Source organism: Cephus cinctus, unplaced genomic scaffold (assembly GCF_000341935.2).
Source record: "Cephus cinctus unplaced genomic scaffold, Ccin1 Ccin1_scaffold0310, whole genome shotgun sequence".
Classification (NCBI taxonomy): Eukaryota; Metazoa; Arthropoda; class Insecta; order Hymenoptera; family Cephidae; genus Cephus; species Cephus cinctus.
This window is the reverse complement of record NW_014333013.1, coordinates 2,862-16,991: the sequence shown is the minus strand read 5'-3', so window position 1 is coordinate 16,991 and position 14,130 is coordinate 2,862. Positions and strand designations below refer to the sequence as shown.

The window sequence follows — 14,130 nt, the reverse complement described above, 5'->3', positions numbered from 1 at the left end:
TCGGTCATACTAAGAACTCTTTGCTTACTTTACATATAAGCAGAATAATATGAAGATGCACTCCAGTTAAGAACTTTCGCGCCACCCTTCTCCACGTGGACGAACAAAAGAGAATAAAATAAACTTTGGGCAACTTAGAAAGGTTAAAAGAGAGGAACCTTGACCATTCTTTGTCGCTGTCTGCAAGATCGGTTGGAACGATGATCATGACCCGCGAGGCTACTCGAAATCTGTAACATCGACAGAGGCGATGATCACGAAATCCTACTCCTGGAGTCGCCGCTACGATTTAGCGCCATGCTTTTGGTATCGCCTAAAACCGGAGCGTTGTGCATCTCCCCACTCATCTCTGGTTGACTCGTGCATAATTCGTTGTTACCCAATACGCACTTGCTATTGGTAAAGAAGGTTTAATTACCAGCAAAACTGCCTTACCATTCGTAGGTACTTACACTGGGTATAGTACAAACTTTTGATTCTTATATGAGATGGTACCAGTAGTAATGTTCCAAAAAATATAACTGAAATAAAACGCGTTCAATCGTTTTGTTTTTCCTGTTTCGCTTCGTATACATATTTTCGAGTGGATTGCGGCATCCAGTGTGTGTGCAAGCGCGTGTGTGTGCGACGCACCGCGTTTTATCGGATGTATTCTTTCCAGTTTTTCTTGATAAAAACTTGCTAGTAAGAATGGAGAAGCCGGATTTTATTGCGAACGATGTGATTGATGGCGTGTGGTCGTTTTTGCAAAGTGTGAGTACACATAATGTCAGAAATAGAGAGATGCTCCGTAATCCGAGGTTATTAAAAGTCTATAGTAAAAGGGAAAGTTTTTTTACGTGTATTTAGAATGCACCGGCTGTCAATCGGGTATCTTATTATGCCAGATCACCTTTTTGGTCATTTAATAGTAACACGTAATTTAGAGAATTGCAAACGTAGTTTATGAGTACTCTTGATTTCCCTTATTATAATCCAATCAAGACATTATATGGATACAGGTATATGAAACTATGCTCTGTAATGAATACACCGCAATCTATTTCATTAGATTATCCAGGAGCAGCCAGAACCTTGAAGTACCCTCTGGTATCATTTTCAATGCAGATATTATGAAATTGTTGCAGTAGTCATGTATATCATTTGATTAATGCGAAATGTTCAGATTGTAATCGTTAGAAAGATAATTTTTAATTTTATAATACTAAAGTTTGATAAATAATGAAATAATACTCAATTCATTGTAACATGATAATCACAATTTATTTATCATACGCGTTTTTGAACATAACTGATTAATATTCGAAAAATATTGCGTCAAGCGAATATCTGCTTTTTTCTGCTATACCGTTTAAAATTAGCAGAGTTGCTTGTAAACAGAACAATTTTTTCATTGGATATTAATACTCTTGCCACAGTTTGATAGTATACGTAATGAAACAGGGAGGAGTCTATGGCCATTGGAACATTATCCATGTTGCTCTCGGAGCAGTGTTGGAAAGTGTTCAGATGGTAAAAAGAATGGAGATAGACTATCTTTGACATTGAGATACTTTTTTTGTGGTTTCAGATTGAATGGAGGGATCCATGGTTTGCACTTTTATTAACTTTTCATGTTGCTGTCACAATGACAGCACTGATGACACGAAATCATGCTAATTTCCAGATAATTCTATTTCTTGCACTGCGTAAGTACTTAAACATGCAATTCCAGTTCTGAATAAATGATATTCATTCTCTAATGGATTTTTTAGTACTCCTTGTATACTTTTCTGAAAGTATCAATGAAATGGCTGCTACAAATTGGATGTAAGCTTGAATGACATTATATACTATATTTAATTTCTTTCAAATTGCAGTAACTTATTTAATGATAAAATTATTTCAGGGTGTTCTCCAAGCAGCAATACTTTGATTCTAAAGGACTGTTCATATCTATTGTCTTTTCCGTGCCCATCCTAATAAATTGTATGATTATGGTGGTAAGTATATAATTTAAATAGATAAAAGGTATGCTTTAAAAAAATAACTGATCAATTGACAATATCTGACTCAGGGTATATTTTAAAATTCATTACAAGTACTACAACTTCAAGTAATACTTTCTGATGAACAAAAGTGAATGAATTAAAAGTATAGATGAGTAAACGACTAATCAAACTTCGATATCAAAATTGAAATTGCTAAATGTTTCAAAGTGAACAGTGTTTGCAATAAATTTCAGAACGTGGTCTCACATGATTATTCTCACTTTAAAAAACTTATTTATAGTCATCAAACGCAAGGGTCAAGGCTGTAATAATTTTATATACTCTTGTTTGACTTTGTTTTACAATATCTCTTTACTTTATCTTGTTAATTATAATGATTACTACATGATATAAGGATATTGCATGAAACGTGGAAAATATATTTTTTTAGGCAAGCTGGCTTTATCAATCCAGCCAACTGATGACTAGTTTGAAGAAAGCCCAGCTACGAGAACAGGCAAAGAACCGACGAACTGATGGCGAATCAACAACGACAAATGGAAAATCCGCTAGACAAAAGCAAGAGTAACTGAAAATATCTAGTCACATGATCGAGAGCGATTAATATTACATACGCATTATACACTATCGTACTATGAGGTGATAGTCTACGATCTACAGAGCCTAAAGAAAGAAGATAAGAGGTACGAGGTGAAACATGTTAATAGATAAAGACGTGCGAATTTATTGCCACTCGGCAACTTGATATTCATACGCATATATATGCAAGTTTATGTACCAAGGACGCAATGCTTTTATTCGGCTAATGCAATTCCGTTAATTCATCAATAAGTTTTAAAAGCTACTCATTGGATTAATCAAAATATCGACACATATCTGTCACACTGTATTCATGGAGTCATAACAATTTTACGTCATCCAACATTTTTGAAAATAATGTAAGCATTTATGTTTCGGCGGTTACGTCACTAGCGGTTCCAACCGTGGCAATACGAAGTGCTAACCACATCTCGAATTTATCTGCTTCTCTCGGCATTGAATAAATTTATCGTTGACCTTCAAAGTAGTGCGAGAAAGTTAGAGCGATGAAGGATCTCCAATGATTGTATTACTATTATCATTTATTTTTTAAATTGGAAGATGATGTTTTTCAAGACGTATTGTTTTGCTTAACGCTACATTCCTGCGGCGTTTTTTTTTTCTTTTCTATTCTACTCTACTAATTCTACTTCTTACACGTTCGTCCATTATACAAGCCACCAAGGAGATATTAGTAAACAGGACCAGCCTCATGGAATTTTGTATAGACGGTTAATTAAGCAGGGTGAACACAGGATATATGCTGGAATCGGTATAGAAATTTTGGAGAGGGTTGAAATGCCACAAAGTTCGTGTAGACACAGAATTCTAAGGGGCTGGACCTCTATGCAATATCTCATCGGTGCACAGGAACAGGATGAAAACCCCTTTAATTATAGTCATTATAGTATAAAGTACTTATTGCAACGTCATCACATATATGAATACTGCGTGCTCGTATACTGCAGTAATTATTGAAAAAAAATCATATCTTACTCATTTCTAATATATTTTTTTCTTGTCATCATAATTTACCGAATCAAAAGTGCACGTGAAGTTTTTCACGTATCACGTATACACAGTGCTTTAGTATTTTTGCCATTATACAGATGCGCATTTTTTTCTCTTGCCACTCGAAACTATGTGGTTAATGATTTTAATTAATGCATAATAAAGTATTTGTGTATAAGATCAAATGTTTAAATTATTTGCCTAAATTTTTTATAATTTGATGATGGTAATGGATGCATTACTATTGGTTAAATCTCAGGAAGCTCAAAACAGACCTATAGGTTAGATTTGGTCAGTTGTGTTTTGTATGCTTTTCAATTCAAAGTGAGAAATTGAAAGTATTGCTTTTGCTAGAGTGTAAATAATTAATTAATTTGGAGTTGCTTTTCGATTTTATCTGAATAAATGGCATTATCACGAGGTATGTATTTTGTTTTGTGTATAAGCATAAATATTCAATGTAAGTAAATATATATATATTAGTCAATAAGCCGGTTAGCACGTGTTGGGCTAACCTATTATACCTATTTGATTTTATGATGTGTAATTTAAGAATGCGATGAATGAAAATAAAATAAGTATGCTTACGGAATATACTTTATTTTTTAGAGTTATTGTGCCGTTTACAATCGGAGGATGAACCTTTAGCAAAACGGCTAAAATTAGCCGAGAATGCATTTTGCAGTATTGATTTCCCTATCATTAGAAAGGAGGATGTTATTTTACAATGGCTTTGTAAAATCTGCACTGTGCATTCCGATGCTTGGCAGAGTTTAAAGAACTGTCTGGAAAGAGGTAGATTAAATACAGGAGCTTCATTGAAATTTGAAGTGAAAGAAATACTTTTAACAACTTTAATTGATCAATTGAATAATACAGAAGATATATCGAATAGAATAATAGAATGTGGTATTTGGATCTTGTCTGATATTGGAATGCAGCAATACTTTAAAAGCAAATTAGCTCAATTTGCTTTATTATGCAAATCAATCTTAAATTGGATATGGAGAATAAATGGAATTGAGGACTATTCCAAGACAAATGATACAGTAAATAACAAAGATATGCACTCACTGAATTCTTTAATACATGATTGCATTAAAGCTGTTGTTGATAGTAATATAAGAATTTACAAACAGTTTTCCGACAAAGATATATTTGCAAGCATGTTCATAAACGACATCCTATATCCTCTGTGTTTGCTCATAAAGGATAATTCAACAGATAATACTAACAGACCAGGAGCAGAAGCATATAAGTGCATACAGCAAATATTATTTGGAAAAGCTAGATATGAGCAATACAAAATTTATAATTCACAGGATGAATCAAATTCAATTCCAACTCAATTATTTACTACATTAATAGGACGCATCGAAGTTGTTACATTAGAAAATAATTTGGCAGTCTTTTCCTCTCTTCTGTGTGCTGTGTTAGGTTCATACCGATCCGATGTTACAACTGTAGATCTAATTTTCCGAAATCTCGTGATGTCTTCTGGGAAACATAAAATTGCAATTATTAATGTATTCCTAGACTATTTATCAGAGGTGACGTTCGATTTCAACAACAAAGTCAAAGACATTACATTGACTGAATTTTTTCAACAAATTGTTGATGAAATTATTTCATCCGAAGAATTCAGACCGACTGATTACAAAGTACTTATCGGAATTGCTCATTTAAATCCTGTCATCGTCGAGAGCAAAATACAGATCATTTTAAAAGCAGTATTACTTAAGAAAAGATCAACAGAATTGGAAAAAAACTTATATACAAAATTGATGATCAGTATTCTGATATCAAGCATCCGTTTACGACGGCAACAAAAAATGTTGCCGTTGTGCTTAATGGCTTTGAAACAAGTGATGATGGAACAAGAGCATTCTAATTTAGAAATATGGACTATTTTTCCGAAACTGTTCATTGATAAAGTGACAAATTCTGTTACAACTATGACCAGTTCACAAATTATATCTACATTGAGATCACTTATATTTCATTTAAATGATTGCATTCAAATCATGGAAACGGTTTGTTCCAGTAAGAAATATTTGCATCATACTCAAATTAAATCTAACTAATTCAATGTTTATTGACAATGATTATTTTAGGTACTCTTTCTATATTGATAGAAGCTACAGCTATATTGTTTGTTGGATTTATAAATGGTGTTCGTATATTTGATTACACTACATCTCTGGCTGTTCAACAAAAATTTATGGAAGCTCTAAAGGACGTCTCTGCAAGTTTATCAATTTTGACAGAAAAAATTCTTAATATTAAATTTGATAAACGAATCATCCTAGCATTATTATCCTCCACGTTGATACTCAGCGAAGCATTTTGTACTTTGGCCTATTATTCACCAAAAGCAGTACCCAGTCTTCCACCATTTCCTATTTCTTCGGACCAGTGGCAACAGTTAGTTCAAAGAACAGCAAATTTTGGAGAAGACAGTTGCAAGAAAAGTATGGTAAATATATTTGAACTAACCATTCGTTGAATTGCTGCTGCAAGAAAAAACACCTTGAAAATATGATTTTTAATATCATTTCAGAATAAACTTTTCTTATACAGAATAAAGACAGAACAGTTAAAAAATCAATCAACAGTCAAACTTCGTGGTTTGATTGGTGGTCTTGAACAATCATGGTCACTTATTCTCGATGGTAATTTAGAGATCATTAGGTTTTTAAGTGACAAACAATTAATAGAATTGGCTTCACTGGTTCTAAAAAATATCTTATCCAGCAAGGATGATCAACAGAAGTGGATTAGCATACTGACTGAAGATGATGTTCAGGAGAATACGAAATTTATTTCAGCTGTAATTTGTCAACTTTTTATTCAAATGGGGCAAAGAATACCATCAAGTACAACTAAATCCATTATGGAAGATATTGGCTCTGTAAGTTAATTAAAAAATTAACTTGATCGTTATATTTATCATGACACTGTCTTTATCAGGCGAAGATATATGGAACAGATATTACGGAAGAAACAAAGTACCTCGCTGTCCTCGAATCTATTTCAGAAAAACTGAAATTAGATACATGGTCTTCCTTGAATTCTGACAATTTTTCTATCATTCAAGAATACTTGACAATTTTACTTCAGTTGCCATTGCTCGATCTGAATTCTCATTTTAAGATCCTAACATTCATGGTAATATATACCGTGAGAAAAGAATGTGCGCAAAATGAAAAAGTTATCGACTTGTGCAGTCAAATATTTTTAGGTAATTATAATATTAGGATTATTAATGAATTTATACTAACATTAATACTTTTTCAGATATTTTGGATGGTGGCAATTTTAATATCTTTCAGTACCTCGATGTTAAGTCTTTAATCAAGGAAATGCCACATAACAAAATTTTATTAAAAGTAATCGAACTTTTCTTACGTAATAGTAAATCTTACAGTGATTTAAAACCTATTATTTCTGCTGCACGACGAAATAAAGAATTAGTATCAATAATTTTGGAGTCCATCGATAAAGTAAAGTCGAAATTGACTTCGACCCAAAAACCGGCTTTTAAAAAAGTTAACCAGAAACTTGGGCAAATAATGTTAGACACATTGAGTACTAAAATAAATGTAACTGACGATGTAAAGTGCTTGACAATAGCATTAAAAACAGCAATTGCTAATGAAAGTACTAGCGAAGATTTAAAGAATATAGTGAAATTGGCTCTTCATTATATATTCGAGGTAAATCAAATTGGGTGAAAGAATCTTGGTTGGCCGTAGCCGGCACAGCTAATTGCCCGTACTTGGCACGAGTCTCTTGATGTCTTAAAGTCTTTGGATTATACATAAGTACACACTTTCTTAACTAGTTTTTCTTGTAGTCTGGTATTTCACAAACAAATCAAATATCTGGTCACGCAGAAAACGGCCTACTACAAGAGGGTCTAAAATTAGTTGCAGTGCTATTAAGGCATCGTGCATTTTTGGAAATTGAAGAAGATATTATCAACCGTATTTGGTCTGTTATGGTTCACAATCCTTTGCAAGATTTAATTGTTCCCTTGCTCGACATATCAAAACCAAAAGTTTTTCGGAACATGATCACCGGAATGCACAACTTCACAGTAATAACAATTTATTCATCAATACTCTCTCTACAACATTCATATGAACTGTACAATAATTATCCTCCTACACGTTAATTGCACAGGTTGAAGCTCTACGTGAAGGGAATACCTCCTCATTACATAATGCTATGATAATGTGGAATTGCATTGTTAAAATGGACATGGGAACGATAAGAAATAAAACACGTTTGACGGCTGTACACAATATACTAGAATCTATACAGATCATTGAAATTCCAAAAACATGTTGGCCGGAAACATTGAAATTACTTCAAAGTATCATCAGCTCAAAACATATGCACATTTCTGATGAAAACATGGACTTGATTCTTCATATTGGAATAAATTCGTTGAAAACAGAACAAATAAGTGCTTGCGCTGATATTTTAGTGTTGTGTTTATCAATACTGCGTTTAAGAAAAGGTTTAATCACTGATAAGCTACCAGTATTGTTAATATTGTACAGGAAAGTTGTACGATTAGTTGTAACGGAATCAAGAAAACCCATTGATCCACTCTCAGAACAAAAACTACAGGGTCTTGCTCTTGATATAGAAAAGTCAGTATACTTATTTGTATGTATTTTATTTGTATCCTTTTAATTAATTATGATTATTTATATCTTTCAGATGCACGAGTGCATTGGTGAAATTGAAAAAGGATGTAACGCGAATCGCACCTTATATTGTAGCTGATTTAATAGCATTGTTTTCCCAAGGGGTTATACCATCGTATGTGAAAGTAAGTATTTACTCAATTGAGGTATTAAAGAGCTTTGTGTATTTTTATGTTTTATATGTTTATATGAATCGATATATATTATAGATTCCCTTGGAGAACGCAGTCGGATATTTATTTAGTATTTGTGACGAACATGCTGTAACATTGTTGTCACGTGCGTTACCACCGGCTATGCAAGAAATCTTTAAAACATCCTATGACACGTACAAAAAATTGTACAAATTCACTGGAAAAATATGAAGCAAAATTGGTTGGAAAGGGATAATAAATTATTTTCAAGTATTGAATTATTTTTTTATTTTTGCTTGAAGAGGGTAAAGATTATACTGCACATATAGTTTCGAGCATATATACAGAATCTATTGGAAGTAATTAAGAAATAATTTAATAATACACTATCAATCAAAATTGTAAATAAAAATTATAGAAGTCCTTAATTTCGTCTTCGCCGCACCCGGGATATTCTCCACGAGTTTGGTTCTTCGTATTTGTTGTATAGAGGTTCCAGTCTTTGATTTTTCTTAAATTTACTCAATTTTGTTGGATCACTGAATTTAAAGAATGCTGGTGCAAATTCCACCAGCCATTTAGGATCAATCGTGGTGACCTCTCGCATGTACTCCTTTGTCGTTTGGACCAATTCGTGATAAATTACCTAATAGAAAAATATTTTTAGAAATTATCTCATCTGCGCGTTTCTAATATTTATCGTCAAATTATTTTAGTTAGTTTAATTTAAGCATTTGCTTACCCATTCAGGCTGCCTGTTAAACAGAGCACTGCTAGGGTGAATATAGACAACTTGACTGTCTACAAGAGTTCTATAACCTTCTTGTGGATCCTTCTTGGCTGCATTTCGAAAGAATCCGGAGCATACTGCTTTTTGAATTCGAACTGTGTTTTTACCGGCTGACACGACATCTAATTTGTGCCTAAAAATTAATGATTCGGTTATTCAAGCGACGATACAAATAAACTTTCTTTAAATATAAATTCGTACCTGTCCATTATACCAAGAAGCTGCTTGCGCACATCTTGAGCTCTCTTCAGAGTTCTAATTTGTACAAAATTCTCATAGCACCAAGCATTACTGAATTTGTTATTTCTCCAAGAATTATAAACAGCTAGTAGTGTGAGATGATCTCCTTCGGCTTGATTGAATTTAGCCTTCTTCTGATCAGCCAATGCTTGCTTATCCTTTGGTCTATATAATTTTATATTATATTCCATTTAATCAGTCTCTATAATATTTATTAAATATAAAAATATTTCAAGTAATACCTGTAAAAGACATTCTGCACAGAGAGCATGCTCACTATCGTCAGGATCTCGTCCGAACATTGCAAATGAACACTCATTATTAACATTTTTGAAAGATTTGGTTCCAATGGAAATTCTGCCATTCTACGTCCAAGTCGAGTCAGTAAACCTTCATTATCCAAAGCACTAAGACTATGCAAGGACTCTAGAGCCATTATTAAAGATTCAACAGGTGGTGCATCCATGAAATCAAAATGCAATAAGTCATTGATACCCATAGTCTTCAATTGCAAGACCGTCGTTGCTAAATTTGTTCTCTGTATTTCTGGAACTGGTGTAGGCAACATTTCATCTCTGAGAATCAACATTTTTGTCGTTAATTTTTCGCTCTTATTCTTTTTTTTATAAATAATAGAAATTCAATTACCTGTAAGCTCGCTCCGTATAAAGTCGATAACATTTCCCAGGTCCGGTTCTACCTGCACGTCCAGCACGTTGCTTAGCAGCAGCTTGACTAATTGGTGTTACTATAAGACTGTCCATTCCAGTTTTGGAATTGTAAACTTTTTGTTTAACAAAACCAGGATCAACGACGTAATAAATGCCATCGATCGTTAAACTAGTCTCTGCGATATTTGTCGCGATAACGACTTTTCGTGACCCGGGTGGTGCTGGTTCGAAAATTCTTGTTTGCATTTCCGAAGGCAATGCCGAGTACACAGGAAGAATAATTAATTCAGGAACATCCGGGCCAAGAGATTTCATTCGTTCATAGAGAATCTCACATGCTGTGTCAATTTCCTCTTGACCAGTTAAGAAAAGTAAAATATCACCAGGAGGTTCTCGCAAATGAATTTGCATTACTGTTATAAGCGCAGCGTCCAAGTAATCTGTTTCTGGTTCCTTTGTGTACATAACCTAAAGTATTTTATAGAGTATAAGAATGTTAACATTTAATGAATTAGAAGAAAATTGCAGTATACTCAAAAACAAATATTAAATATTCTTACCTCGACTTCGAAGGTCCTACCAGGAATAGTGAAAATTGGAGCTTCAAAGAAATATTGTGAAAATTTTACAGCATCCAAAGTTGCACTGGTAACTATTAATTTTAAGTCGGGTCGCCGTCCTACAGCTTGTTTTAAAAGGCCAAATAGTACGTCTGTATGAATTGTTCTCTCATGAGCTTCATCCAACATTATAACGGAATAAGTTTTTAAATCAAGATCCATGAGACACTCTCGAAGCAGCATACCGTCTGTCATATATCTGAAATAATTCATTGCCATTATGTAAAGTTATTCAGGCCAAACATACATTTACATGTAATAGCTCTCAGGATTGCTTTGTTCATATAATATTTAACGGAACTTACTTTATGCTAGTTTCTGGCCCAGTACAATCTTCGAAACGAATAGTATATCCAACTTCTTGTCCTAGTCGACAACCAAATTCTTCTGCCACTCTTTTAGCCACTGACATGGCTGCAACTCTTCTAGGCTGTGTACAACCAATCTTTCCACGAGCAGTGAAACCAGCTTCTGCTAGATATTGTGTTATCTGTGTGGTCTTTCCAGACCCCGTTTCACCAATAACGATAAGGATCTGATTGTCGGTTACAGCTTTTACCAAATCTTCACGAAGTTTATAAATTGGCAGACTTTGCCGTTGCTCAAGAAGAGTTAAATTTGTCTTTTTGCCAAATGAGGATTTTTTCCCACCGATTACGTGTTTCTTCCATTCAGGAAGATCTTGAGTTTGTAAACCAATACCCCTCATATTTGCTGCCAAAGTTCTACTCTCCGCTGCAATAATAATTTGTATACATTAGTTATTGATTACTATTAATCTTAATAGATTAATGTAACTGCAGAAAGTATATAATTCTGAATATCCAATTTACCATTTGGTAAAGGATCGATCCAGTTCTTGTTGAGTCCAGTGGGTGCAGAATCCATTTCTTGTTCCCTTTGTAATATTTTCTGTTCGCGTCTCTCCTTGGCTAGGGCACTTTGCATCATTGCTGCTTGAGCCAGGGAACCATCTGGATTCTTTACAATCCTAACAGGACTGAGATCTGCTAGGGCTCTACCATGTCCATGTAGAAATGGCGGTTCCTCCTCGACTAATTCAATTTCGACATCTTCCTCTTCGTCGTCTTCTCGAGGCAAGATCCCTGTTTCCATGTCAAATTCAGGCAGTTCGCTCCTAGTAACGATATGGCAAAAAAAAGTATTAAAAACTATGTAAAAGTCCTACAAATATATTGTCGTATATCTTACCTATCGATACAGGAAGCTGCCAACATCTGCTTGATTTCCCACTTTTCTGGTGAGGATAATCTCTGAACACGTTTTCTTGAGTATGTCTCATCTTCATCCAGGTGTCCTTGAAGCTCAAGCAAGGATGTTGGTCTATCAGGATTCCTGAGACGTGTCTCCTCCTCTTCAACTTTCCTTTCAGCTATTGCACGATTTGACTCATGCCCTACATCTTCCTCTGAATCCTTTATATTGTGTGAATTCTAAATATTTATGAAGTATAATTATAAATATTTTATATAACAAAATGGTGTTAAATTTGAACATTTATATTACTAGATTACCTTGTGTCCAACAACGACAGATGGCTTGGGGAAACGTGATCTCTTATAATCACGCGAACGTGATCTACTTCGATCGTGGGATCGTGATCTTCTATGATCCCGGGACCTTCTTCTTTCTTGAGATCGTCTTCGTTCTTGGGATCTTCTGCGTTCGTTAGATCTACCCCGACCACGTGACCTATGACGTTTCCTTGAGTGTGATCTAGATCTATGTCGCCGATCCCTTCGATTGTTGGGTGATCTAGAACGATGTCTTCGTCTATCCCTAGAGCGATTTCTTCGATGTCTATTGTCTGAACCATCATCAATATCTGATGCTTTCTCAGTTTTAACTTTACGTGAGTCTGATTCATTAGGTTTTGAGCTTGATGGTGCAAAAGCTTCCAATGAAGCCATTGCATCATTCACAATGTCTTCGTCATTTTCTTTCTTCGCTAACTTCTCATTTGGTATTGCCAAACCTGGAAATTTATCTGCTAAGTCATCCTTTGGTGCATTTGGACCTTGAGATTTTCCTGCCGATCGACCTTTTGGTGGCTTCATATGTTGAATAATGCGTAAAAGATTTGCCATAAACGAATCCTATAATAGTAAAGATGTATAAATAACTTACAGTAACAGGCAGGATGTTAGTATACATAGTACTTTAATGTAACAATAAATAATTTTTCTTACTGAAAACTCAGCTCCATTTTCAAGAAGGACTTTCTTGAAGCTCTCAAAAGTGTCGTTTTTCTCTGCCAAGTGTATAATATATTCGGCTAAAAACGAAATTTGACTTTAAAATATGTATTAATTATACAAACACATACATATTGGTTAGATTCACACCTAAAACTTTCTCGTTCATTCCCAAATGGTTTTCCAGTTCTGTACATATTTTTGACACCAACGAAAGGTGCTCTAATTTTTCCACTTCTTCGGCCATGATTTTTTATGGAATAACTATAGAAATAGTTTGTACTCGAAGAGAAGTAAACTTTATAAGTGAAACATAACCTCAAATAACGTTTGTCGCCACCATATACTCAAAACCACGGTCTTACCAGAGATGAGTAGGGAGATTGCCAATGAGCCTGTTTTTGGTGGTCTCAACTTTTCTCTGGTTACGGCGCGCCACCTTAGCGGAGGGCCCTCGAAGCAGTTCCACGTTTTTGATTGGTCGTGTATATATAGTAATACTACGCGTGATTATCTGGGACTGTGTTTTGGCGCGTCGACGCGCCACCTGAACGAGACTCTCGAACTAGTTCCACGTTTTTGATTGGTCGAATGAATTCGTGTGTTCCTCGAGACCCACGATTTTAAACCGGGTGAACACTTAAATAGGGAGACTTGTATCCACCTTTTTTTTTACAGGATATTACATAAACCTTAGTAATAAAGTAGTCAATACCCTTAATACCCATATGAAGCTCTGGAAATAATAGAGTAAGCAAATAAAACTTTAAAAAACTCTCGAACGTGGGTAACTACAGAAATATAAGTTTGCTAAACAATATACCACAATGACTCGATAGCACACGTGCTTGGTGCTGGATTAACGTCCGAGAGTCCTCGAGTTCGAAACTCATGTCGGCAATGTGGCACCTCACTCGCAATAGGGAATATAATCATATATTTAATGAATCTTAAGTTAACTAGGTAAACCAATAAGAATAGTTGATAATTAAGAAAAAAAAAAAAAGGGCTGAGACGTGAGTTTCGAACTCGAGACTCTCGAACATTAATCCAGCACTAAGCACGTGTGCTATCGAGTCACTGTGGTATATTATTTAGCAAACTTATATTTCTGTAATTACCCACGTTCGAGAGTTTTTTTAAGTTTTATTTGCTTACTC

At 34.6% G+C, this 14,130-nt stretch overlaps 3 protein-coding genes across 3 annotated transcripts; 2 read left to right on the top strand and 1 right to left on the bottom strand.

Annotated features, from left to right (window-relative positions):
* Positions 1–519: 519 nt before the first annotated feature.
* Positions 520–3,761, top strand: LOC107266396 (transmembrane protein 18). The gene is made up of 5 exons (XM_015736836.2): positions 520–753; positions 1,571–1,688; positions 1,755–1,809; positions 1,889–1,982; positions 2,422–3,761. The coding sequence occupies exons 1-5, from the start codon at positions 691–693 to the stop codon at positions 2,557–2,559; spliced, it is 468 nt and encodes a 155-aa protein (XP_015592322.1). The 5' UTR covers positions 520–690; the 3' UTR covers positions 2,560–3,761.
* Positions 3,762–3,862: 101 nt separating this feature from the next.
* Positions 3,863–8,711, top strand: LOC107266394. Its single transcript, XM_015736833.2, has 10 exons — positions 3,863–4,002; positions 4,191–5,624; positions 5,696–6,057; positions 6,142–6,492; positions 6,552–6,822; positions 6,879–7,297; positions 7,438–7,680; positions 7,767–8,242; positions 8,313–8,424; positions 8,509–8,711. The coding sequence occupies exons 1-10, from the start codon at positions 3,987–3,989 to the stop codon at positions 8,662–8,664; spliced, it is 3,840 nt and encodes a 1,279-aa protein (XP_015592319.1). The 5' UTR covers positions 3,863–3,986; the 3' UTR covers positions 8,665–8,711.
* LOC107266395 (ATP-dependent RNA helicase DHX8) lies at positions 8,707–13,361 on the bottom strand. The gene is made up of 12 exons (XM_015736834.2): positions 13,121–13,361; positions 12,965–13,050; positions 12,290–12,871; positions 11,967–12,208; positions 11,588–11,892; positions 11,060–11,489; positions 10,695–10,953; positions 10,112–10,602; positions 9,706–10,038; positions 9,425–9,628; positions 9,176–9,356; positions 8,707–9,079 (listed from the first exon to the last, which is right to left on the bottom strand). The coding sequence occupies exons 1-12, from the start codon at positions 13,215–13,217 to the stop codon at positions 8,858–8,860; spliced, it is 3,432 nt and encodes a 1,143-aa protein (XP_015592320.1). The 5' UTR covers positions 13,218–13,361; the 3' UTR covers positions 8,707–8,857.
* Positions 13,362–14,130: the final 769 nt, after the last annotated feature.